At 48.2% G+C, this 26,436-nt stretch overlaps 2 protein-coding genes across 2 annotated transcripts; both read right to left on the reverse strand.

Annotated features, from left to right (window-relative positions):
* Positions 18,621-20,177, reverse strand: LOC110433553 (glutathione S-transferase 3-like). The gene is made up of 3 exons (XM_021455931.1): positions 19,827-20,177; positions 19,673-19,721; positions 18,621-19,364 (listed from the first exon to the last, which is right to left on the reverse strand). The coding sequence occupies exons 1-3, from the start codon at positions 19,974-19,976 to the stop codon at positions 18,904-18,906; spliced, it is 660 nt and encodes a 219-aa protein (XP_021311606.1). The 5' UTR covers positions 19,977-20,177; the 3' UTR covers positions 18,621-18,903.
* LOC8063624 (autophagy-related protein 18a) lies at positions 20,867-25,792 on the reverse strand. The gene is made up of 4 exons (XM_002458998.2): positions 24,660-25,792; positions 22,351-22,552; positions 21,308-21,434; positions 20,867-21,197 (listed from the first exon to the last, which is right to left on the reverse strand). The coding sequence occupies exons 1-4, from the start codon at positions 25,608-25,610 to the stop codon at positions 21,107-21,109; spliced, it is 1,371 nt and encodes a 456-aa protein (XP_002459043.1). The 5' UTR covers positions 25,611-25,792; the 3' UTR covers positions 20,867-21,106.

Here is a 26,436-nt window from a genome sequence, read left to right on the forward strand (position 1 = left end):
ATATCATTATAATATCCCGGCCCGCACTTGCTAAGATGTTGTCTAAGTCCTCAAACTTATCATATAATTAATATAGCCTAAGAGTCTGCTCGATCACCTGGCAAAAAAGTCATTGTTGAAAGTATTGTTCGTTGATTTATTATGAGAAAAAAAACATTAATAAACGGTTGGTACATTCGGCGATAAATTCAAACGAACAAGTTGTAACTTCAAACGAGCACCGACCGGACCACTCCATGCCCTGATGCCATATGCCTTTGTGGTTCTTGACTAGAGGGTCACACATGAGGGCGGCACCTACATGCGTCTAAGGGTCTATTCGCTTGGTAAAAAAGTCACGGCTGAAAGTACTGTTTTTTGATTTATTGTAAGACAAAAATGCTACTAAATGGCTGATAGATTCGGCGAAGATAACCTCAAGCGAACAGGTGTCACTCCAAACAAGCACGACCCAACCACTCCATGCCCTGATGCCATATGCCTGGCTTTTGACTATAGGGTCATGCATGTTCGTCGTCGGCTCTCCATATCTGTGGCAACCTAGAAACTTTTCAAGATTCTCTGTCACATCGAATCTTGCGCCACATGCATAGAATATTAAATATAGATTAAAGAAATGACTAATTACATAGTTTGTCTATAATTTGCGAGACAAATATTTTGAGTCTAGTTAGTCTATAGTTGGACAATAATTACCAAATAAAATAAAAGTGCTATAGTACCTAAAAACTTGTTACCTCCTCAACTAAACGGTGTCTATGTTCTTCATCCCCCCCTACCCCACACACACACCCCACTACTTTACAAATGATATTATATTAATTTTAAAGAGTTGGGGACCTTTATAATGATGCCCCGACAAGTTGTAGGACATACCGAAATCACAAATTCGCAATAGTATGCCACGCACCTAGCCAGTGATGATTGATGAAAACGACATATGCGTGAATAAGCTTATATATTATATAAATGCACCCTGCTATAAAGTGTGATAAATAATATGAATGAAAGGGGGAAGAAGAAAAGGACTCTGCTCACAAAGGATAAATCCTTCATTTTGATTATCTTTTTCTTGTTCCATGCATGCATACAACAAAGACCGACAGGACAGCTCCGATTTGTACATGTTGTTGGTACAGCGAAAAGACCGGCAGGGCCAGCGCCAGTCCGAGAAGGCTCGGCCGTTGGCAACATGCCAAATTGCCAATTGACGAATTCACAATCACAGCACAATAGTACTCATACGTACTTCATCCAAAATTACAAGATATTTTATTTTTTTACCCTAAATTCAACCACTTATCTTATTCAAAAAAATATACATAGTTAAATTTAAGTTATTTTTAAAGAACTTTTATCAATAAATTAAACCACGACAAAAGAAATGATATTTTGTATAAATTTTTGAATAACGAGTGGCCAGATTTTGTATTAGAAAAGTTAAACGTATTATAATTTGAGATATATTGAGTACCACACACACGCACTTACTGTAGCCTTCTATTAGGCGCAGTGCAGTGATGATTGGTGACAAAGACCCATATGTCATATGTAAAAGAATATGCATCTATCTATCTATCTATCTATATGCGCGCCTATCATCACACACAACCAACCCACTGAGGACATATGAAACAAAAGAAAAAGACCCTGCATGCTCAAAATTAAAAGAATAAATCTAGTATATCTTAAGTTTCTGGCCGATCAAAATATATTATACTACCATACAATACAACCACTAGCAGTGTGGTGGATCCGGAACCGATGCGCGGAAAACAACAGGTTGGGCCGGGATACGGCAGCCTTTTTCCGCAATGGGAAAAGGGTGAATATATATGGGCGAATTTCTATGCGAATAATAAGGTGATGGATGGATCGATCCGCCGGCCGAGATGATGAGATTACATTATTATTAGTATTTTCAAGACGAGCGATGGAGCGAGAGATAAAAATCACCGAATCCTTATCGTTTATTATCATCTCTCTCTCTAGCTCGCAGACCCGGATTAGCCCGGCCGTCCGGCCATATGCATGTGACGAGATGCTCCATATACCTGGATATAGCATAGCATAGCACAGCACATACTAGCAGGCTTCGGCTACAATAGTGTCCGTGTGTCCCCTCATGGAGCGAAGATGCATCGATGCGAATAATGAACATTCTGTGCTGCTAACATAGTAACGTACACGTGAATGATGAATGCATACATTCATGTGTGCACACTGCACGCACCAATTATATATCTGTTTGTACCAGAACTATATAGTCTGTAGCTAGCTACAAAATATGTTATTCTGTAGCCACCTCCATTTATGATAATTTTATATACTAGTTTACGATAATATGTATACATATTTACGATAGTTGGGTTACTATAACACATGGGAATATTTACCGTAATGTTATAGTAAACCACTTAGTTACTATAATCTCGTTAATTAATAGAGTAATTATCGTAACTCAAAGTGGCTACAGAATAAGTTATTTTGTAGCCAACTATAGAGTAATAGTTTTATATATATATATATATATATATATATATATATATATATAGAGAGAGAGAGAGAGAGAGAGAGAGAGAGAGAGAGGAAGCCTTATTCCTATTTTGGTATTTTGGATTTCAGGAGTTTTAGCCCCGGTTAGTGAAGGACCACAGAACCTTTCTAGTTATGAATCGGGTATAGAACCCATGGGGGGGCTTGGTTACAATTCCGAATACACTATTCCATGTTTGCGCTAGTTTTTGTTGTTTTGGATGTGGAAATAGTCTTTCTCTACCGTTGGGCACATGAGTTTCGACGTATTGTGTGTATCCATTTTTATCGAAGCTTTCATTTTTGTGCTTATCCTAGTTGTTGGTTTAGTTTATGCATGGCGAAAAGGAGCCTTGGAATGGTCTTAACTGAATATTCAGAAAAAAAGAAGGAAAAGATTCCATTGAGACAATTATGAGTTTGATTGAGTTTCCATTACTCGACCAAACAAGTTCTAATTCTGTTATTTCAACTACACCAAACGATCTTTCGAATTGGTCAATACTCTCAAGTTTATGGCCCCTTCTATATGGTACAAGTTGTTGTTTCATTGAATAAACATGATTTTCTATTAGAAACTCATTCAATCTCACAGGCCTAGTTACTAAGCCCAAGGGCCTATTTATGAGTATTTAAGACTGAAATGTATTTTGTAAGGACATATCTGTATTTGCTAGCCTTACCATAGAAGAAAATGGAAAAAATCCACCTCCTACCTCTCCTATAAAAAAAAGGGAGAATAAAAGGTGCAAGAGGGCTTGGTCCATCAACTTGGCTCTCTTCCTCTTGTTCCACTCTATCTCTCTGTGAGCTTGAACCCTCCGAACATGTTGATGAAGCCAAGAAGGGATGTCGGGTGTGGAATGCGTGCACGCGGCGTAGGAAGTCCCTTCCGGTGGTGAAAAGGCAGGAAGCGGGTCAAACCATAGGCCGGCGAAGGTTGGGAGTAGGATGAAGATGGCAGCAAGGAGGTAGCCGGAGAGGGACAACAACTCATGTTCACCACTCGTGGTCATTATCAAATATGGAATTCTGGCTTTGGGTGCTGTCGACGAAAGCTAGTCGGCAGTCTACCTTGGGGTATACCCACGGTAGTAGTTTATCGGTAGACGGTGCGCAAACTACGAACTCGATGGTGACGCAAGACACGGACAAGCTTTTTATCCAGGTTCGGCCGCCGAGTTGGCGTAATACCTACGTCCTGCGTCTGGTTGTATTGATTTGTGTTGAGAGAATATGATATGATCTAGGGGGGTCCCTTGCCCCTCCTTATATAGTCTGGAGGGCAGGGTTACAGATCTGGAAACTAATCCTAGTCGGTTACAATTGCCATGGATAATTCGATACCAATTCCTATTCTAACCGACTAGAATCCTGCTTGATCTCCCCATCTTGTTTCCTTGCGCGAAACTCCAGGTTGTCGGATCAAGCCTTGAACTCGTCTCGTAATGGGCCAAGCTTCCTGGCCGAAGTCTAACCGTAAGGGTATAGGGGTTTATACCCCCACAGCTAGTCCCCGAGCACCATGTATTGTGATGTAACACGCCGTCTTGAGCTTTTTCGATCAGTGAGACTTGACGTCTTCAATACGTGGGAAAGTCGCCCAAACAGTTGCAACGGTTCTTTGACCAACTCAAAAGACAGTTGATCAACATTGACATCGAAGAAGCGAGTTGTTCGAAGAATGCATGGTGCTCTAAATTAAAAAAGATTTCTTTCCTGGTGAAGTGTGCCCACTTTACTTTTTTGAAAGGTATAAACATCAAAAAAGCAAGCATATTCACCGCAAGGTGAAGTGTGCCCACTTAGTCCCCGAGCCTGGTAGTAGGTGACGTAGGCACGTGGTGCCAGGGTCAAAATAAAAGTCCTCAAAGAAATTCTGTAACTGAGATGCATCGCCAGATGCATCGTACCGATGTAGTCCCCGAGCTTGCTGGAAGGCGAAGTATGAGCCTTGTAGCAAGGTCTAAAAAATTGAATTTACCAGTCCGTCTGCAATTGAATAGATTAATCGACCAGTCACCAAGCACCAAGTGTTTTTTAGAATCCTGTGTCGCTGTACTGTACGACCAGTCCCCGAGCATCGAGTGCTCGGTGGTCGGTGCAGTTTTTAAAGCGTCTAGCTGATAGACTGGGCGACCAGTCCCCGGGCGTCGAGTGCTCGGTGGTCGGTGCAGTCCTTTAAAGCTTCCAGCTGATAGACTGGACGACCAGTCCCCGAGCGTCGAGTGCTCGGTGGTCGGCGCAGTCCTTGAAGTTCCGAGCTGATAGACTGGACGACCAGTCCCCGAGCGTCGAGTGCTCGGTGGTCGGCGCAGTCCTTGAAATTCCGAGCTGATAGACTGGGCGACCAGTCCCCGAGCGTCGAGTGCTCGGTGGTCGGCGCAGTCCTTGAAATTCCGAGCTGATAGACTGGGCGACCAGTCCCCGAGCGTCGAATGCCCGATGGTCGGTGCAGTCCCCGGATTGTTGACTTTCTGGCGTATGTGTCGTCTTGTTTTTTTTTTGAAAAGATCTTCCCAGTTAAAATTGACGTGACGAGGCCTCCTGACAGGGTGTCAGACGGATGCATGAAAAGTTGCGCCTGGCAACTTGTGCAACCGCCTTTGCATGGTTTGAGAAAAGGAAACCATCAATTTGTACGAAAAATCCGCCGCATTAATTGTCTATAATCATTGTAAACCGAAACGCCGCGTCCGCCGCATGGCCTGCCCACTTCCCGAGAATACAGGAAGTGGGAGAGGTGGAGTTGCGGGCTTATGAGAGCCTAATAGGTCCGCCTGTACCGCTTACCCTGCCATTGTCTTCAAACCTTCCGCTCTCATCTTCTCCAATCTCCTGCATCTTCCTAACTCAAGCCCACATTCGCACCTCTAATGGCGAAGAGCGACTCCAGGAAGAGGGCCGAACTGATGGCCAAGGAGTGGAAGAAGTCTCGCAGCACCACAAAATCTCTTGGTGACCTCGTCGATATGGGGCTTCTGCACGGCCCGGAGCTCGGCGGCTGGAGGGCACCGGAGGGGGAGAGCTACCCCGACCCTCGTGCCGGTGAGATCGTCGTATTTGAAGATTTCATTAAGAGGGGTTTTGGTGTTCCTGTTCATCCTTTTCTTCAAGGTCTTCTTTTGTATTACGAGATCGGGATTTGCAATCTGCACCTGAACTCAATTCTCCTCATTTCCACCTTTATCCACCTGTGCGAGGCCTATGTTGGCATAGAGCCGCACTTCGATCTTTTCCGGTATCTTTTCTGCTTGAGGAAGAAGGGAGCAGTTGGAGGCTCCAAGGTTGCAGGTGGAGTATACCTCAACCTTCGTGATGGAATGAAGAATCGCTACCTGCACTGTCCATGGAACACTTCCTTGACCGAATGGTACAGGAAGTGGTTCTACATCAGGGAGGAACCGGGCAGCTCCACGTTCTGCGACGTGGGATACATTCCTGAGAAGAGGACGAGCTGGACCGACCGCCCGGAGTTCGACGGTCCAGTGGCGGATCTCATGAAGCTGATCGACTGGTCGCGCCTGGACGGGCTTGGCGTGGTCGGCAACTTCATTTGCCGCCGGGTGATGCCCTGCCAGAAGAGGGTGCACTCGGCGTACGAGTATGCCGGAAGCGCAGACCCGACCAGGATGCGGTCGGAGATCTTGGAGAAAGCGGAGGTACAACAGCTGTTGAACGAGCTGTTTAACTTCGCGGACGGAGGCTTCATCCGTGGTAGTGATCGGGTGCAAGCCTTCAAGTTAGGACGACCAGCACCAAAGGTATGTAGCAGATTCTGTTTTAGCATTCGTATATCGTCGGCAGTTGACTCATCTCTGTTGCTTTTGCAGATCGGCGGTGTCGACCGGTGCACAGTGTATGTATCACTGGCACCGGGGATGGAAAATCCTGCGGGAGAAGACCCGCCAGAGGAGGACGCTGCTCGGTGTACTCATTACACCAGCAGTGAAGAGGACCAAGCCCGCCCCATCCCGACCTCTGAGGAGAGGGTAGCGGGGAAGAGGCCATTGCCGGCAGATCCTTTGCCGGCGGATCTTCCGGCGGAGAGCAGCCAAGCACCGAAGCGTCGTCGGCTCGTGCGGATCGTTGACGACGACGACGACGAGGAGGAGGCTGCGCCGTCGTTGGTCTGACGGCCCCGGGGTCGCCCAGATAATGTGCCGGCCGCTACTGATCGAGTGGCCAGCGACGCCCCTGCACCGCAAGTTGTCGAGACGGGGGCGCAGGTGCCGACCGGCCGGGCGAGGAGGAGGTTCACCGCCACCCACCGTCGATCAGACCTGTAAGTGTTCGACTTACGTATTTTGGACTCCTCTTTGATTTTGTTTTTTTTTTGAAATTTGACTTTTGTTCCTGTAGTGCGGCGTCGGATGTCGACCCCGGCCAGGTTGCCAGCCAAGGGACGGGCGAGCCTGCCCGCGGTTCTGGGGATGCGGCCCCCCAGACCACAGAGCAGCCAACAGCTGCAGTCGCGCCTGGGAGCACCGAGGGGCTCCCGAGCGCGGCACCGACTACGACAAGCAGCCCGACCAGGGCTGGAGAGGCTCCCCCAACTGACTCCTCAGAGAGGGGAAGATCTCCGACCGCTCCTCCTGCCGGGGGGAGTGAAGTCCCCACGCCGCCCCGAGCAGGAGCCTCCTCTGCTGCGGGCTCCCCAGGTCTGGTCCAAGGGCCAGTAATACCTGGGACCACCACCGGGGGTGACGCAGCACAGGAGGAGGAAACCCGGGCGGCCTCCGATGATGAGGTGGAAGAGATCGAGGGTCGTCCCCGTGATGGCCGCCAACACGTGTATGTGTGGCGCCAACGCGGGGATCACTTTATCGGGCATGAGGAGCTCGCCGAGACCGAAGAGGCCGCCAGGGTGGAGCGCGCGGCCAAGCGCCTCGTCGACGAAGTCAAGGTAAGCGGCTTTTTGCACTGCTGCACATTCTTTTGCCTTGTCTTGCATGGTCGTTATATGCTTGCTTTGTAGGACGCAATGAAAACGGCGAAGTACCGGAAACGGTGCTTTGACCAGATAGAAGGCGTCATGGCCGAGAACAAGGCCCTTGCCGCGGAGGTAGACCGGTTGCGGGCGGAGGTCGGGGAGAAGGTGGTCGAGATGAGTGCCGAAAAGGAGCGTCGTCTCGACCTCGCTCGTCGTTTGGCCGACCAGTACCGGCTGCAAGAAGGTTAGTCACACGCTCCGAGCAGCTTCGCGTACTTGTATAGTTTGCTTTGCTGACCAGTTTAGGATTCACGCAGACTTGGAGGAGGAGGTGGCGAGCCTCCAACAAGAGAAGGAGCAGCTCAGCCAGCAGCTCGCCGGTGCGCTGGAGTCCGGGCGGCGAGCAGGAGAGGAGTTGGGTCGAAAAGACCGGGAGCTATCTGGTAATGGTTGCCGCCTTGTTGGTTACTGCCTGCCCCTTTTTTGTGCCGAAAATAACGCTTCGTTTCGTTTGCAGTGCTCAAGGTGAACGCCAAAAAGCACCTGGACGATCTGACCAAGGACCGGGACTCCTGGAAGGTCAACTGTTGCAGGATCTGGAAAGGAGTGTCCCCGGTCCTAGACCTGATCAGTCCCGAGCTCCCGGAGAGCCAGCCCCGCGCGCCGCAGTTGACCCCGGTCGAGAAGGCGCAACGGGCGTGGGACTGGCTCCAGCAGTTTGTGAAGGACGCCGGGGAGTTTGCCGGTGCGCACGTCCTCAGCATGGTGCGCGCCCACTACCCTCTGGTCGACTTGAGCAGGCTGGAGAAGGGGTACCCGAAGGAAGTCGGCCCGCAGGACGCGGACGAGCTTCGGAGTAGTCTGCTGGACTTGTCGTCGACAGTGATCGGCGACATCAATCTGTGCGGAACGGCCACTCCTCCAGACCAGCCGAGCTCAGATAGGTCGGCCAGGGAGTTGTCGGGCGCGTCCGTTGCTGGAGATGGGCGGTCGACGCCTGCGGTCTCGACCAGCCAGGCGCCGATGGCCCCGACCCCTTCGTCCGGGCAGCAGGGCCAGGCGGGTGATCAGCCCGAGCAGCTAGGCCAATAAAGTAGTCTGTAGGAATAGACTAGTGTCTGCCCGTCAGGGTATTTATTGTAAACTTTGTATGTAAAGTTTGTAATAAAGTTTACTTTTTGTCATGACTGTTGTTTTGAGCGCTGTAAAAATATCTGAGTGACGTGTCACCGTATTTGTCTTGGTTGTCGCTAAGAGCATCCATTGCAGGAGTTTTGCCGAGTGCTGTGTGTGACAAGGTATAGGCAAAAAGTAGAGAATTTCATTATCAAAAATTATAAGATACTTACAAAAGAAAGTCATTAAAACTTTATGGATAGAAACGTCGCAGTTTGTCGATGTGCCAAGAGTTAGGCACTCGTGTTCCGTCTGGGTATGCCAATCTGTAGGACGTAGGTCGTGTGACCTCGGTCACCACGAAGGGTCCTTCCCAGGGAGTGGATAGCTTGTGCATTCCCTCCTGGCTTGTTTTCCATCGAAGTACCAGATCGCCGACCACGAAGGAACGGTCCTTGACGTTCCTGTTGTAGTATCGCCTGACTGCCGCGAGATATTTTGCTGTTCGGAGACATGAAACTAAACGCTTTTCCTCCATGCAATTGATTTCGAGTTCTCTGGCGTTGTCGGCGGTCGCCTGGTCGAAGTGCTCGATTCTAGGGGATCCGAAGTGTATGTCAGACGGCAGGACCGCCTCTGCACCGTATACCATGAAGTAGGGAGACACCCCTGTGTTTCGACTGGTCTGGGTTCGGAGGCCCCAGACCACTGCCGGCAATTCTTTCATCCATCGACCGGGTGCTCTGTCGTTTTCGGTGTACAGCCTTTTCTTTAGGGCGTCAACGATCATTCCGTTAGCACGTTCGACTTGACCGTTGGCACGTGGATGTGCCACTGACACATATTTTATGACTATGCCTCTGTCATCGCAGAAATCCCAAAAAGTGGTGCCAGTAAACTAGGTGCCCAGGTCGGTGATTATGCTGTTCGGGATGCCGAATCTGTGTATGATTTGATTGAGAAACTCCACAGCATTCTCGGAGGTTGCCTTGACCAGGGGCATGTATTCAATCCACTTGGAGAACTTGTCGATTAACACGAAGACAAACTTGAAATTGCCCGGGGCTGGTTTAAATGGTCCGATCATGTCAAGCCCCCAGCAAGCAAAGGGCCAAGACGACGGGATGGTTTGAATTTCATGGGCAGGTACGTGGGTCCTCTTAGCGAAAAACTGACATCCTTCGCAATGCCGAACCAGTTTTTCTGCGTCGCCGACCGCGGTTGGCCAATAAAAACCTGCTCGGAAAGCCTTTCCGACCAGCGTTCTAGATGCGGCGTGATTGCCGCAGGATCCAGCGTGTATGTCTTCCAAGAGCTTGATACCATCATCTTGGGGTATGCACTTGAGCAGTACTTCGGAGCTTGCGTTTCCGCATGAGTTTTCCGTCGACCAGGATGTAGTTCTTTGATCGTCGGATGAGGCGCTCGTTCTCTGTTTTGTCCTGAAAGCCTGTCCCGTCTGATATGTATTTGATGAACGGGGTACGCCAGTCACGCCCGCCGGTTGTCGGAGTGGCGTCATCTATGAGCATTGCCTCGGTGGGTTGCTTGTCGAACAGGGGGGAGCTTACGCTCGGCTCATGGATGTCCTGGACGAAATACCCCGCGGGATTTGGGCCCGAGATGAGCCTAACTTTGACAACGCATCTGCTGCTTGCTTCTTATCCCGGACCACGTGGATGTACTCTATGCCATAGAAGTTAGTTTCCCATTTGCGAATTTCTTTGCAGTAGAGATCCATCTTCTCGTGGGTTGTGTCCCACTCCTTGTTGAGCTGGTTGATGACCAAAGCGGAGTCGCCATAGACGTAGAGGCGCTTGACCCCCAGTTCAACGGCTAGTCGTATGCCATGCAAGCATGCTTCGTATTCGGCGACGTTGTTTGACGCCGGAAAAAGGATCCGAAGGACGTAACGGAGTTTGTCCTTGTTGGGTGATACGAACAATATCCCAGCGCCTGCACCGTTGATGTTCAAGGACCCGCCAAAGAACATTGACCAGTGGTCTGAGACATCGGGAACGGAAGGCTCGTTGAGATCCGTCCATTCGGCAATGAAATCGACCAGGGCTTGAGACTTGACAGTGGTGCGACTCTGGAACTCCAGGGAAAATGGACATAATTCCATTGCCCATTTCACGATTCTGCCATTGGCGTCTTTATTGCGCAGGATGTCCCCGAGAGGGAAACTGGTTGTCACCAGGACTCGATGGCCGTCGAAGTAGTGCTTCAGCTTTCTTGACGTTATCAGGATGGCGTATATAAGCTTCTGTATTTGTGGGTACCTGGCCTTGGACTCGTTTAAGACTTCGCTTATGAAGTAAACGGGTCTCTGGACCTTGAAAACGTGACCTCGTTCATCTCGCTCGACCACTATTGCCGTGGAAACAACCCTGTCGGTTGCAGCAATGTAAAGGAGTAGGTCTTCATTGGGCTGAGGCGCTGTGAGGACAGGTGGTGAAGTGAGGAAGGTCTTAAGCTGAGTGAACGCAGCGTCGGCTTCCTCTGTCCAAGAAAATTTTTCTGACGCTTTCAATAGTTTGAAGAAAGGGAGGCCTTTTTCTCCCAGCCTTGAGATGAAACGACTGAGGGCGGCCATGCATCCGGTTAGCTTCTGAATATCCTTGACGTTCTTCGGTGGTCGCATGTCGAGTACGGCTTTGACTTTTGAAGGGTTTGGTCGTATGCCGTCGCGACTGACGACGTTGCCGAGCAGTAGACCGGAAGGAACGCCGAAAATGCATTTGTTGGGGTTGAGCTTCCACTTGTACCTATTGAGTGCCTTGAAGGTTCGGTCTAAGTTGTCGATTCGGGTGCTCGCGTCCCTTGTTTTTACGACCACGTCGTCCATATAGGCCTCGACGAGGTCATCGCGAATCTCGTCGTGGAGGCATTGCTGGATGGCCCTTTGATAAGTGGCCCCGGCGTTTTTAAGTCCGAAAGACATGGTAGTGTAGCAGTATGCGCCGAAGGGTGTGATGAAGGATGTTTTGATCTGATCTTCTTCCTTTAGCGAGATCTGGTGATAACCAGAGTAGCAATCTAGAAAGGAGAGTAGTTCGCATCCGGCCGTTGAGTCGACCACCTCGTCGATGCGAGGAAGACCAAAAGGATCTTTAGGACAGTGTTTGTTGAGATCGGTGTAATCAACGCACATTCTCCATTCATTATTCTTTTTGCGTACAAGAACCGGATTGGCGAGCCAATCGGGGTGATACACTTCTTTTATGAATCCGGCTGCTAGAAGCCGTGTTATTTCTGTCCTAATAGCCTCCTTTTTGTCACGAGCGAACCGTCGCAGTTTTTGCTTGATTGGTCTTGCGGTCTTCGAGACATTTAAGGAGTGCTCGATCAGGTTTCGTGGGACACCGGGCATGTCTGCGGGTTTCCATGCGAAAACGCTCACGTTGTCCCTTAGAAACCTGACGAGCGCGTCTTCCTATTTTGGATCCAGGTTAGCCCCGATGAGGGCTGTCTTCTCGGGGTTGCCTTCGACCAGCTGCACTTCTTTGTATTCCTTGGATTTTGAGTTCTTTCTGGCTGTCTCCTGCGCAGGTAATCGGAGCTGATCGGGAGGCAGCTGTGCGGCTTGGTTTGCTGTTTCCGCCATGCGGATTGAGAGGTCGATTGCCTCGGTGATCTTGAAGCTTTCTTCTTCGCAGGTGTACGCGGTGTAGACGTTGCCTCTGATGGTTAGGACACCCTTCTCCGTGGGCATCTTAAGGACTAGGTATGAGTAGTGCGGGACTGCCATGAACTTTGTCAGCGATGGGCGGCCCAGTATGGCGTGATAGGTCCCGTCGAAATCCGCGACTACGAAGTTGATGAACTCCGTCCGGAAATGATCGGGTGTGCCGAATTGGACAGGCAATGTTATCTGTCCGAGGGGCACCGAACTTTGACCTGGCAAAACCCCCCAGAATTGGGCGTCGTAAGGTTTTAGTTGTGCCGGTGATATCTTGAGGGCGGGCAGGCTGTTGCGGAAGAGGATGTCGATGGAGCTTCCCCCGTCCACGAGCACGCGCTCGAATCTGATGCTATTGATGCAGGGATCAAGAATCAGTGGGAAACGACCCGGCTCTGGGATAGCGGCCCACTGGTCCTTCCTGCTGAACGAGATCTCCCTGTGGGACCACGCGGGAAATTTCGGATCTGCGATCAGCCCGTCCGTGCTGTCTATGTTGAGGCAGGCTCTCTTTAACAACTTTCTTTCTCGCTTGGACTCAGTGGAGACCTTGCCCCCGAAAATGGAGTGGACCACGTCGGTGGGGCTGACGTATTGGTGTCGGGGGTCCCTGTCTTGGTCCTCATCCTCATCTTCGTGGTCGTGCCCGTCGCGCTTGTTATTTTTCTTGGCGGAGTCCTCTTGGGCGGCCCGCCGTGTATAGATACTTTTGAGGACGCGGCACTCTTCCATGGTATGGTTAGACTTTGGGTGTACCTGGCACGGTCCCTTCAACGTTTTGTTGTAGTCGTCTTGGTAGTCCCGTCGTCCATTGGGACGTTTGACCGTATTTACTTCGTGGTCGTATTCGCGAGGGCGCTTTCCTCTGAAGTCGTCGCGGCTGTCGCGCCGCCGATCCCAACCCTCTCGGTGATCGCGGTTGTCAGAGCGGCGGTGATTTCTGTTGTCGTAGCGACCACGACCGTCATCTCGCCGGGAAGGCTGGTCGGGGCCTCTCGCATCGTCTCGGATTAGTTTTTCTGCGTCATCAGCATCGGCGTAATTTTTAGCCGTGGCGAGGAGCTCTGCTACCGTTGATGGGCGCTTACGCAACAGCTTGTTCCTCAGCGCTTCATGAAAACGCAAGCCCTTGATAAAGGCTGATATGGCCTCGTCATGAGAAATCTTCGGGATTTTGAGGCGCATATCCGAGAATCGTCGGATGTAATCGCGCAGAGGTTCATTCTTCCTGTCTCTTATCCTTTCAAGGTCATACTTGTTTCCGGGCTGCTCGCATGTGGCGATGAAGTTGTCGATGAAAGCCTGGCGTAGCTCTTCCCAAGAGTCGAAGGAGTCCTCGGGCAAGCCGAGAAGCCACTGATGACCGGCCTGGTCGAGGACTACGGGGAAGTAGTTAGCCATGACGTGCTCATCTCCTGCCGCTGATCGGACGGCGATTTCATAGAGAGTGATCCAGTTCTCTGGATTTTCCTTGCCGTCGTATTTTTTAAGTTTTTCGAGCTTGAAATTGCGGGGCCACACGACCTGGCGGAGGTGTGAGGAGAACTGTCTTAGGCCTGGAGGACCGTGGGTCGCATCGTACTCGATGCGGCGCAGGTTTTCGTGGACTGCTCTCTCTGCGGCGCGCCTGTTGATGCGGTCCCGGGCATCTTTGGGAGGGATGTTGTGGCGGAGATCCCTGTGTTGATCTTCTTCTTGGCCGCGTATGCCATGAATTTGCTTGCGGCGGCCATCGGCGTCCCGACCACCATCGTCGCGCCGCGAGTCCCCGCGACGGTTGTCGGGGGAGCGGCTGCGGTGATGCCTGCTGGGTGAGACCTGGCTACGATTAGTCTGGTCGGAGGCGGCTTCTGTATAAGAGACGTCCTGGACTCTCTTGAGTAGAGTGGCTGTCTGTCCCATTGCGGCGATCAGGTGTGCTCGGATGCTGGTCCGGACTCCCTGGCATTCGAGTGTGTCAGGAAGCCGATCCAGGTTGGCCATGGCGACAGCCACGTTGGCGCTTGGCGTTTTGTAGACTGGCTGGTCCCCGACCATGTCAAAGGCATCGTTGAGGTTACTTGGTGGCATCTGTTGTTGCTCGTCCGCACGCCGTCGGGCACGATCGGCGTTACGCTGTTCGCGGAGTTGCCTCTGGTCATCTGTTTCTCCGTCAACAGCCGGTTCGTCGGCGCTGACATTGAACACAATATCCCCTCGCCGGGGGGGAATATCGGGAATCGGTCGAAACCCGGAGGGTGTGAAGGAAAATCCAGGTCGTAGCCCTCGTCTTCGGTGTTTATGACCTCGGTGGGGACGGAGCCGGTACTTGAGTTGGTGCTGGAAACCTGGCCGTCCCGTAGCTCTCGGATTGTCACCATGTTGACATGGTGACGATTGTTCCTTGTCGGCGACCAACCCGCCTTGCTGAAAACGGATTGGACATGCTGTGAGTAAACAGAGGCCGAGTTGTTCAGGCCGCGAGGATAGTCTTCCTTTTTGAGCTCGACGGATCGTCCTGAGGGGATTGAGGTTGTCGTCAGGGACGTTCCCAGCCGTTCGTGTGTGGCGACACGAGTTGGCCGGCGGGATTTCGAAAAATCCGCTCGAGCAGCTTGGTCGGGCCGTCGCAGAACTCCATCTATTAGTTGGGAGACTTCGAGTAGCTTGGAGTCAGTGCGATCGAGCGCTTGGAGGAGGTCCGAGCAGTCGATCTCCTTTCCCTTGTAGAGTGGGAACGGTGGTCGGGCGCTTGGTGCCGTCATGCGTGTGGTCGGAGACGGCGTGATCTCAGATTGGATCTGGATCTCCTTCGGAACCGTGGTCGCGAAGCCGCCGCTGCACGTCGTCCACGTGATCTGGCCGACGGTGAACGTGAGGCCTTCGGGCACGGTCGCGGAAGCTGGGATCGTAACCATCTTGTTCGCCGGAAAAGTTGCACGCACACCCCCTACCTGGCGCGCCACTGTCGACGAAAGCTAGTCGGCAGTCTACCTTGGGGTATACCCACGGTAGTAGTTTATCGGTAGACGGTGCGCAAACTACGAACTCGATAGTGACGCAAGACACGGACAAGCTTTTTATCCAGGTTCGGCCGCCGAGTTGGCGTAATACCTACGTCCTGCGTCTGGTTGTATTGATTTGTGTTGAGAGAATATGATATGATCTAGGGGGGTCCCTTGCCCCTCCTTATATAGTCTGGAGGGCAGGGTTACAGATCTGGAAACTAATCCTAGTCGGTTACAATTGCCATGGATAATTCGATACCAATTCCTATTCTAACCGACTAGAATCCTGCTTGATCTCCCCATCTTGTTTCCTTGCGCGAAACTCCAGGTTGTCGGATCAAGCCTTGAACTCGTCTCGTAATGGGCCAAGCTTCCTGGCCGAAGTCTAACCGTAAGGGTATAGGGGTTTATACCCCCACAGGTGCAGGGGTGGGGGCGGAGGCACGAAGCAAGAAGGTGAAGGACGTAGGAGGTTTGAGTTCCAATCGATCTACTTGAGCTGGAAGTGTGGACAAAGGTTTATTAGAGCAACTTCAACAGCCTTGCCATCCCCTCCCGCAAAGTTCGTTTAGCGATTTGATTTGATTTGAGGCTACAAAGCAGTCAGGTCTAACAAACTCTCTTTGTTGTTTTTCATTTTTCTCACTTGCACACTCCAACGATGACGACAAGTTGGGCCGATATTCACTGTGCACTCCAACGACAACCACATGGAATGCATCAAACTCACACTCGCCTGGGGAACGATGGGTGTCCACGATAAACTTGACACTACATCAGCATCGACAATCATGAGGATGCACTAGAGAACTCCATCAAGGGCAGTGTGGAGATCACACATCAGACATTCTGTCGAGCATTGAGGAATAGCAACATTCATCATCTTCCTCGTGCCCCGATCTCTCTTCTTCTTAGTGTTAGTGCACTCATTGAATTCTTCTGCGATCTTTCTCTCTCATATCGTCATACGTCGATGTGACAAACGCCGGTTGCCACCACCTAATATGTAGAGTCCATTTTAAGTCACGAATCATCTACTCTTTCCAAATCCAAATTATAAGAGACTTTTTAATATTTCTAGATTTATAGGTTTTTCTTTGTATATCTATTGTATATGTCTAGATGCATAATTTTTTGAACTATAATTTTGAAAACGGGGGAGTACTAAATGAACAGCTAACATTGTCATTTGTGAAGCATAAGTTGGTTTCGAGTATAGAACATCAGGTTTTGTGTTTCGAAGAATCACCTGTAGTCGAGGGAGGTCATATATGGTACTTTTCCTTGTACACACATCGTTGTTGGTGCGCGCCGGCCTGGAGGTCAGCAACGTTTTGCTGGGTTGATTGGTGCGGCTCCTGGAGCAGTTGGACCCTGGGCCTACAATAACGACTTCATGGGCTTATATACCGCCACTAACGCCAGCCCAACAGGGGAGTCCTCGCAAACGGGCCCGGCGATGGGCCCGATCACATCGGCCAGCGCAGTTCACTTTTTTCCTTTTTTTTTTGTTCATCTACGATCATGTCACTCAGTTTGCAAAATTTTTTCAAGATTCTCTGTCACATCGAATTTTTATTTGTATGCATATAACATTAAATATATACGAAAATAAAAACTAATTGCACAATTTACCTGTAATTTATGAGATAAATCTTTTGAGCCTAGTTACTCCATGATTGGACAATGTTTGTCAAATAAAAACGAAAATACTACAGTAGCCACTGTAATTTGTGAGATGAATCTTTTGAGCCTAGTTACTCCATGATTGGACAATGTTTGTCAAATAAAAACGAAAATACTACAGTAGCCAAAAACCAAAATTTTTGCCAACTAAACAAGGCCTCAGGGAAAAAAGGATTACGGCAAGAAAACGCGTTCATCCAATCCAATCTACTTAATCCATCCCAAATTGTAAGTCGTTTGATTTTTTTAATAACAAGTTTGATCACTCATCTTATTTAAAGTTTTATATAAAATATCATTTTTTTTGTTGTGTATTAGTTTATTAATAAAAGTTCTTCAAGAATAACTTAAATTTGACTATATTTGTACAGATTTTTTGAATAAGACGAGTGGTCAAACTTGAGATAAAAAAGTCAAACGACCTACAATTTGGGATGGAGGGAGTAAGCTTCATCAAATAAAAAAAAGATCGAATCTTTTAAGAGACGAATCTTGTACCATATACTCTCCCCTCTCGTTTGGCCACATCACTCTGTATAGCTCGCGAAGCTTCTTAGGTCGACGAGTTCGGTGTTCGCTCTAGCGTGGAAGACTTCTGAAGATAGTAGGCACTAGTACTGCGCACGGCGTCATGAATTGGCGACTCGAGCGCGGAAACTGCGGTTCACCTGCAGCAGCCCGGAGCGGATTGTTGCAAGTGTAGATAGGATAAGCTAGCTAGCTGTTATGTTTGAACTTTGAACGAAATTATATCTTTAGTTTCCTCGTCTGTTTCCTCAATTATTTTTCTAGATATCTAAATCCCATGTAATTTATAGAAGAATAGTAGACACTGTCTGGACATATGATCCCCTTTTGATGTCTTAGCCGGCCTCTACTATATGTGATATCAGAATTCAGATCTCTAGTATCAATTTTTATTTTAATTTTGAAAAACGTGCCGATGCACGTGTGGCACTAAGAGGAAAAAAAGATGATTTACACACTCCATAGGTGGCGACAGCAAGGCTTCGAGCCATAAAACAGAGAGGCACACAAAACACAAATCACCCTACGGTGGGTAGAAAACATTGTACGAAGTAAGAACGAGGTGTGTGATAAAAAAGGCGTTAGCGAGCTAGACTACACAGGCTATGGACAGCCTGCAGCATTTCAGTTTGCAAGGGTAGCCATTGAGGTTTTATACTTGCTATTTAATTCTACAGAAATGAGTTTTCTTTTTGCGAGACGCCTCTTGACGAACATGTCGCCTACCAGTCTATCACTGAATGAGTGCATAGGATCCTACCTAAGACCTAACTTTATACAATAAGTATCTGCCCATAATTTTGTGAGTTTACCTAAAGCCACCCGCGTTCTTGTTCAATATATATTAAGGTATAACAAGGCATTGTTCAATATATTAAATATAAGAAATTTCATTAGATTTTAGCAACTTTAATTTACAGTTTTCAATCAACCGCAAATAAACATCGGCAGCACCACAAATGCCACAAATATCCGTTGGCCAAAGAACCATCCATTATTCATTGCGTGGTGTATCCAACAAAGGCGCGGAGCAAGAAGGCTGAAGACCGGCCGGTCATCGATTACCGTCGCCGGAGTTGGCTGGCAAGACTCAAGAGCTAGCGTTTAACCGGCCGATCAATCTTTATTCGTTTGCCTAATAAGTCATAGTAGATTTATTGATAGAAAAAAACACTAAATTCGGATGATAATATTAAGCAACTGGCTAATAGAAACATCCAAGGATAAAAAAAAAAAAAGGTTCTACACATCGTGTCCACACCCCCACCGTGCTCTTTACACAACCAAGCCGAGACAGCAGTGAGATGAACACACATGGAAACAACTACAATATTATTTGGATTTGATTCACACAACGGCGCAGCAACAAGCAAGGAGGCCGTTTTTATTCAACTCGGACGCGTCCGTGACCGGCGACGACCCAGCGAAAGGTCAACTCAAGCGGAGGAGGGCGGCGGTGGGAATGGGATGGCGGCGACGGTCTTCTGGAACGCGGGGCGCTTGGCGATCTCCTCCCACCACGCCTTAACATGGGGGCGGTCGTTGACGAGCCCAGCCTTGGGGGTCTTGGTGAGGTAGAGCAGGTAGGACGCGTGGTTGGCGTCGGCGAGCGTGAACTCGTCGCCGGCGAGGTACTTGTTGCTGGCGAGGTGCGCCTCGTAGACGTCGAGCACCTTGGCGAGCTCGTGCGCGTGCTTGTCCACCACCAATGGGTCCGGGGCGCCGCCGAAGAGCGGCCTGAAGAGGAGCTGGAACACCAGCGGCGACGCGTTCGGGTAGAAGTGGTGCGACTCCACCTCCAGCCACACCTCGAGCTTCGCCGACGCCGTCGCCGGGAGCAGCGCCGCGCCCGACGACGCGTACTTGGTCGCGATGTACCGGTTGATGGCACGGGACTCTGCGGTGAAATGTGCGCGCGGTCAGGTGAGGTGAATAGATCAGCTAGTTCAGCAGCAGGATTTAGTGACTAGATTTGACATGGGCATCCATCCATCAAGTTCAAGGTAAAATAAGCCAGGTTCTCCAGACGAAATCCAAGTGGTCAACACTCAACAGGGATAATGTTCAATATTTAAAAATGGGGAGGAAAAACAAAAAGATACTGTTCCTAGATCTGGATCTCGTTATTCGATTCATAATCATAATTAACCGGTACCAGGAATTATTATGTCAGTAAAAAACAGAGTGGGTGAATGGGGAGTTTACCGTAGAGGACTTCGTCTCCGTCGACGAGAGCCGGGATCTGGCCGAAGGGCTGTTTGGAACAAGAACAAGAAGAAGAAGAAGCAAGATGATGAGGCACGCACATAAAGCAAAACTAGTAGCGGAACGGAAGCAGGAAGGGGGAGGAGAGACGGACGTTGAGGGCGAGGAAGTCGGGCTGCTTGTGGGCGCCGGTGGTGAGGTCGACGGGGATGATCTCGAATTCGAGGCCCTTCTCGTTGAGCACGGTGGCCACGCGCACCACGTTGGGCGACAGCGGCATCCCGTACAGCTTCAGCGGCGCCATCCTTTGCTGCTGCTTCCTTCCCCAAGTCGGTCGCCGGTCAGTGAGTCTCTCTCTCTCTCTCTCTCTCACGCGTCCACACTGCGATTGGATAGGAGTTGGAGTTGCCTTGCCCGTGCCCTCCCGTTCTTTATAGCAGTTGATGAAGAAGAAGACGACGAGTGAGGAGGTGGGCGGGGCCAGCGGCCAGCGAGGCGCGCCATTCACTCGCCGGGGAAAATGGAGATGGGGATTTTAATTGCACCACCATCACCGTAATAATAAAATGGATGGGGATTTTTTTTTAACGCGATGAACGATTATGACATGTACAAGGCGTTACGGGCACTATGACGGTGTCCAGAGAGAAAAAAAAAATGGCGGACGTGTGGAGAAGCGACGAGCCGCGTGTGCCCGAGGAAGGAACTGGATTGCATCGGGGTCGTTGGGAAGGCGGCTGCGGATGCCGCGGATGCTTTCGCACATGGAAACGGCAGGATCCCTGCAGGCTGGCCTGATTCATCGTTTCTGGTCGTTGAAACGTCTCTTGTCGGTGCAAATGGATCAGGTATCCTTTTGTTTTGCTTGGCCCCAGCCATATATAACACGTGTTCCTTCCTTGATTTTTTAGCCATATGTATACAATATACGCGCAGGTTCATCTTTCATAGGCCGATTACTTGTTGCGCTAATTTCATATATTCACCAGCTGTCCAGCTGAACAGCGGAGACAAGCAACTGGGCAACAACGTAGTCACCATTACTCTAACTAATCATCAAATGAGATTAAACATTATTTATCCTAAAAGATCATACAGCAAACATCGCAATCAATCAACAACACAGATAGTTATCGTATGAGCAGAATAATAATTAAAGAAAAAAACAGGCAGAACGTGCAACGCTATTCATCAAATGAGTAAAACATTGCTAGGCTATTTTATTTATTCATAAATAAATAACGATGCATTCTATTACGTTCGTCTGCAAATGGGTGTTTTAGCCCTTCCGCAGAACATAGTACATCAGAGATATATTTACAAATAAAAATATTATTATCTCTTGCTTTGCCCTCGGGTCACCGAGGGCCCACAAAGATACTGTACAATCCTTGGTACAGGGGGAGCAGTCATGATGATGATTACAGTATGTTGCTACGGTTGATCCGATGGTTTTAGGAAATTGTAGCACTCCAGCTGCAGCATTTCTCCTCCGTTAACTGGGTCAAATTGGCATCTGTAGAAGCTGCAAAGCCATGCACAAAAAAGAACAAATATTTAGATTCAAATATATAGATAGATTCATCTACCGCACTTATAGTTGTACAGAGTGAATGTTCTATTTCATGTTCTCACCTTCCATCCATACCAACAACTGCCACAGTATTCTTCTCATGTCCAAATGCAACAATATACTGCTCACCCTCATGTAGCCTGAATTGAGCTACTGACCACTCAGAATGGAAATATTTCGGCAACACACCTGCCATTGATGAAAGTAAACATGTCAATACAAGCCTGATTAAAAAAGGCAACCAAAAACAGCAGCGAGCTGCTTTCATTGGCAGATGGTCTCATCCTGTGTAACTAGCATAAATTACTAGAGTATAAACCAAAGACTGAATTTCCACTACTCAGGGCACGTCCAGGTACCATGTAAAAAACACCAAAACAGAAACCACTTGAAGCATACGGCTTTTTTCAAAAAAGAAAAAGAAAAAAAAGAGGGATAAAAACAAGGAAATCAGCAAGATCAGACCAGATGCAGAGTGTTCGCTTCTATGCCTCCAGCAAGACAATACTCCCTCTAGGTTTTTTACATGTCGTATTAGCTTCATCCTAAGTCGAACATTTCTAACTTTGACAATCAATTCTTTTTTTAAAAAAAAATGTGTATAGGTTAACAACATAAGATTATGTTTTACAATTCACTATGATATACTTGCATAATATATAATTTTCATGTGAAACTACCTGATTTTTTTTAAAAAAATGACGGTAATAGAAGTTAGACATGTTTGACTTAGGACAAACCTAATGCACCATGTAAAAAATCAGAGGGAGTATATCAATGATACTCAAATATAAAAGGACACGATCAAATCAAAATAAGAGATCAAGGAAAATGCTCTATGTCTTGTAACGATTTAGAAATATTAGAATGGAAAATGTAACATATACTAAGCCTTTTAATGTTTATTGTCCAACAAATAACTCCCGAAGTACAATGTGCACATTTAGGAAAACTAACTCCCAAAGACAAATCACAACTAATAATAAGCTAGTATATTTTGAAACAAAACTTTTCAAGCCTATAAATGTCAACCAGAAAAGGGAACTTCCCCCAAACATCAGGTATCCCGACTCAAGTCATTCAAATGGATAGATAGGGAACTTACCCTTAATGAATGAAAGAGGGGGGCTTATATGGGGAACTTCAGGATCTGGAGCAGGCATAGGCTTATCATTTGCAGTCGATCCCACATTTATCTTTAAATTGAACACATGTATTGTTCCTTTATCGCTCGAGACAGACAAATACTGCAAATTATTCGAGAAAGCCAAGCTATATATTTCTGCTCTATCAGCACCTCTCCTTACCTACAACAGAAGAAAGCAGACATAATTAGTAACCGTATCCTCAGTAAAAAGGTACTGTAATGTTAAGACTTCCTCACGTAATGCATTTGTCAAAAGCTTGGGCGCAAAAGCAAACCCAAAAGAACGTAGATATCAATGAGTAACAAAGGTTGGTAATAGGTACCACATAGATAGAGATCCATAAGTAGGAAACTTGATCGAGATCAGTCAGAATCAGAACTCAGAAGCACCTCACAGTACAAGTTTAAAATTTTTGTTCAAATCTAGATATATTACAAAAAAACAGGTAGAAGTCAGGTCACTCCTTTAAATCACTAAGGGCACCCCTCGTGAGGATTCGGAATGGATCTCACTAAGAGCACTAATACTCATGACTCTACTATTTTACATGCATCACTTTTTTTCTCAAATAGTTCAACCCATTGTGAAACACAGCCCCAGATGCCACAATACAGTTCTCTCTAAAAAAACACCTTACTGTGCTACAGACACAGCTTTGTGCTTGCCCTGCACACTAACAAATTGCCACTTTGCCAGGATCATCAATGCCACATCCTACCCTGCCAGGCTGCCACAAAGATGATAATAAAAATCCTGGCAGGGTCCATTACCTCACTGGGATCCTCATTCCTCAACTACACCAATTACCGATACCATGGTCTTTGGCTCTTTGCTACCAGTCTCATCAGTCGTCACCAACATTGCTGTCGTAGTATGATTTGGGAAGATGGAATCACCTAGGTCTTCTCAAAATAAAGAGATAATAGTGCGATTTTCAAATAGAAACTTTGTGAGATTTTCCATTGAAAAACAAACCTTTAAGAAAATAAAAATTGCAGAATTTCATGTCAAAGTTTCAAATCTGAAGTTGAAACATCCAATTCGTTCAGATAGAAATTCATGTTGTACAACAGTTGTTGAGTAGGAGTAGAGGAGGATGTGACTGCCTGAGTGAAGGAGGGTGTGACTGCCTGCTGTGTTCATTTACTTTTACAGGAACCAAGCCTAGTAATAAAAAAAGAAACAGCTAAAAACATTTGAACCTACTACCAAATTTTGATAGCTTACAAAGGCAACTGCAATCTTTCTGAACTTTTCTAGCATCAAGAAATACTTGTAACACAAAGTCAGAAACTTTGTAGCATAACTGTTGTTACAGAGCAATAATTTTGTGAGGCGTAAATTCGAGTATAAATATTCAGCCAGTGCGTTATAACGCTCAAGCTGTTTATCAATTTCAAATAAGCACAAACTCAGACATTTTCACAGGCCCTTGTTGAGTTTCATTGCAAAAGTTAACAGTATGCAATCTGTTACACACTCCTAAATAACTTCAATTTACAAATGAACTAAGGCATGTAACATCAATGAAACTGTGATTGCTTGATGTTTGGTCAAGATCAGAAAAGGCTATGTCCTGTTTCTATTAATACCCCAGACAAAAAGCCTAGAGTCAACATGTACAACCACTTATACTAGAAAGTACGAAGTTGCTATTTAATCACACCAAAAAACCAAAAACTTTTCAAGATTCTCCGTCACATCGAATCTTGCGGCACATGCATGAAACATTAAATATAGTTAAAAACAAAAACTAATTACACAGTTTGCCTGTAAATCGCGACATGAATCTTTTGAGCCTAGTTGGTCCATAATTAGACAATATTTGCCACAAACAAAAGAAAGTGCTACAGTGCCCCAAACCAAAAAAATTTGGAAACTAAACAAGGCCTACTTCAAAAGGAAACAATGTGCACTGGTCCTATACGATGGTAGCAAGCAGCACATGTGGTCGCATAGAACTATTATAGTTTCCCATCCAGCAGCTGATCAGAGGTTTTCAAACTAGTGTAGAAGACTGCGGTTACTACTCAATGACCAGTAAGAAAGGAATCCTGTGAGCTGGCAGTCTGGCGCTATACGATCCTCATCAAAAAGTAATACGTTTAATTGCAGCATACGGCTATTCTAAGCTCCCATTCAGCAGCTGCTTAAAGACATGTTTTCACCAATTTACTCGACAAAATCAGTTTTTATCAGTTGTAACGTCACCCAACAGAACTTGGGTCTATACAATACAACTACGAGTGTGTGAAAGAAAGCTTACTTCCTGCAGGAGATTGCCTTCAGCTGCGTTGTAGATTCTAACAAGTGTTCCCTTGGTGCTAGCAGTTGCAATGAGCCTCCCATCCTGCGACAACGCGAAGCACGCGACACGGGAAGTGTGTGCATTAATAAACTTGGTCTTCCTTGCCCCATAGTGTTCCACCCTAATCTGCCCCTTCTGGGCACCGGGGCAAACAAGCACGATAGACCCGGGCTGCTGCGACACAGCGCAGAGGCCCTTGGGGTTGGGCGCCGTCTCGATCTGGTGCACGAGCTTAAGGTCCGCGAAGTTGTAGACGAAGATTTTGTTCTCGAGTACCACGATGATGCGGTCGCGCCGGAGCCGGACGCCTCGTACGGGGGAGCGGAAGGAGAGCTCCCCGATGCAGCGGCTCTGGTGGTCGTCCCAGATCATGACCTTGTTAGGCGGGTAGTGGGGATTATCGCCGCCGCCGACGAGCGCGAGTATGTTGCAGCGGAACAGCATCTCGACGACGCCGATACCCCCTCCCCCGGCACCGCCGCCGACGCCGGCGCCGGTAGCGCCGTCGCCCACGGCGGCAAGGTCCCGGCGGAAGATCTCGCGGAAGGGGTCGCAGTTGTAGATGCGGAAGCCCGACTTGGTGCCCGCCGCGAAGCAGCCGTAGTCCTGGTTGAAGGAGATGTGGAGGAGGTCCTTGGCAGCGGGCGAAGGCGCCGCGGCCGCCGCCGCTGCGGGGGCGGGAGCGGGGGCTGAGGAGGGCGCCGAGGAGACGGACGAGGAGTCATCGCTCTCGCTCTCCTCGCCGCCGGAAGGGGTGGGGTCGATCGAGGTGGTGAGGGACGTCGGCGCCGTCTCCGGCTCTGGCTCCGGCGACTCTTCCTCCTCCTCCTCGTGCTGCTGCTGCAGCGGCGGGTCGTCGGGGACAGGGTTAGGGTTTGGTGGGGCCGGCGCGGCGGCTGGCGTCGCCATGGGTGGGGGCGAGGGGCAGAACGGGGAGGTAGGTAGGGTTGCGTGTCACGGGGCTGCTGGGGCGGTGCTGAGGGTTAGCGATAGAGGTCAGGGGTGGCCTAGGGTAAGCGGAGCTGGAGGTCGGGGTTATTCACGGTGCTGCCATTGGTCGAGGTGGCTCGTCGTGCTCGGCTCGGGTAAGCGTGGCGGGGAAGGCAGCGCATACCTTTCGTGGCGTACGGGTTGCCGTAACTCGTGTATACACGGCCCAGAATCGATGGGCGGAAACGAAAATGTTTCTGAGCCCTTGTTTAATTCCAAAATATTTTGCAAAACATGTACTGTAGCATTTTTGTTTGTTTGTGAAAAATATTGTCCAATCATGGATTAACTAGGCTCAAAAGATCCGTCCCATCAATTTCGACCAAACTATGCAATTAGTTTTTATTTTCGTCTATATTTAATACTCCATGCATGCGTCTAAAGATTCGATGGGACGGAAAATCTGAAAAATTTTGCAAAATTTTTTGGGAACTAAACAAGGCCTGATTCAGGGATCGCTCGCTTCTGAATTCTGACTCTTTTGGCTACTCTCTCATATAGTAGGGCCTTGTTTAGTTCCGAAAACATTTCGGATTTTGCTACTGTAGCATTTTTGTTTTTATTTGACAAATATTATCTAATCATAAACTAACTAAGATCAAAAGATTCGTCTCGCGATTTACAGACAAATTGTGTAATTAGTTTTTGTTTTCGTCTATATTTAATGCTTCATGCATGTGCCGCAAGATTCGATGTGACGGAGAATCTTGAAAAGTTTTTGGATTTCGGGGTGAACTAAACAAGG

Source organism: Sorghum bicolor, chromosome 3 (genome assembly GCF_000003195.3).
Source record: "Sorghum bicolor cultivar BTx623 chromosome 3, Sorghum_bicolor_NCBIv3, whole genome shotgun sequence".
Lineage (NCBI taxonomy): Eukaryota > Viridiplantae > Streptophyta > Magnoliopsida > Poales > Poaceae > Sorghum > Sorghum bicolor.

Excerpts from the sequence above, each read along its gene's own strand:
- LOC8063624 (XM_002458998.2), bottom strand. The coding sequence starts at position 25,610 with ATGGCGACGCCAGCCGCCGCGCCGGCCCCACCAAACCCTAACCCTGTC. Across the intron at positions 22,553-24,659 it reads AAGGCAATCTCCTGCAGGAA|GTAAGGAGAGGTGCTGATAG; the intron begins GTAAGCTTTCTT and ends CTTCTGTTGTAG. Across the intron at positions 21,435-22,350 it reads CCCTCTTTCATTCATTAAGG|GTGTGTTGCCGAAATATTTC; the intron begins GTAAGTTCCCTA and ends CATCAATGGCAG.
- LOC110433553 (XM_021455931.1), bottom strand. The coding sequence starts at position 19,976 with ATGGCGCCGCTGAAGCTGTACGGGATGCCGCTGTCGCCCAACGTGGTG. Across the intron at positions 19,722-19,826 it reads CCGACTTCCTCGCCCTCAAC|CCCTTCGGCCAGATCCCGGC; the intron begins GTCCGTCTCTCC and ends TGTTCCAAACAG. Across the intron at positions 19,365-19,672 it reads CGGAGACGAAGTCCTCTACG|AGTCCCGTGCCATCAACCGG; the intron begins GTAAACTCCCCA and ends ATTTCACCGCAG.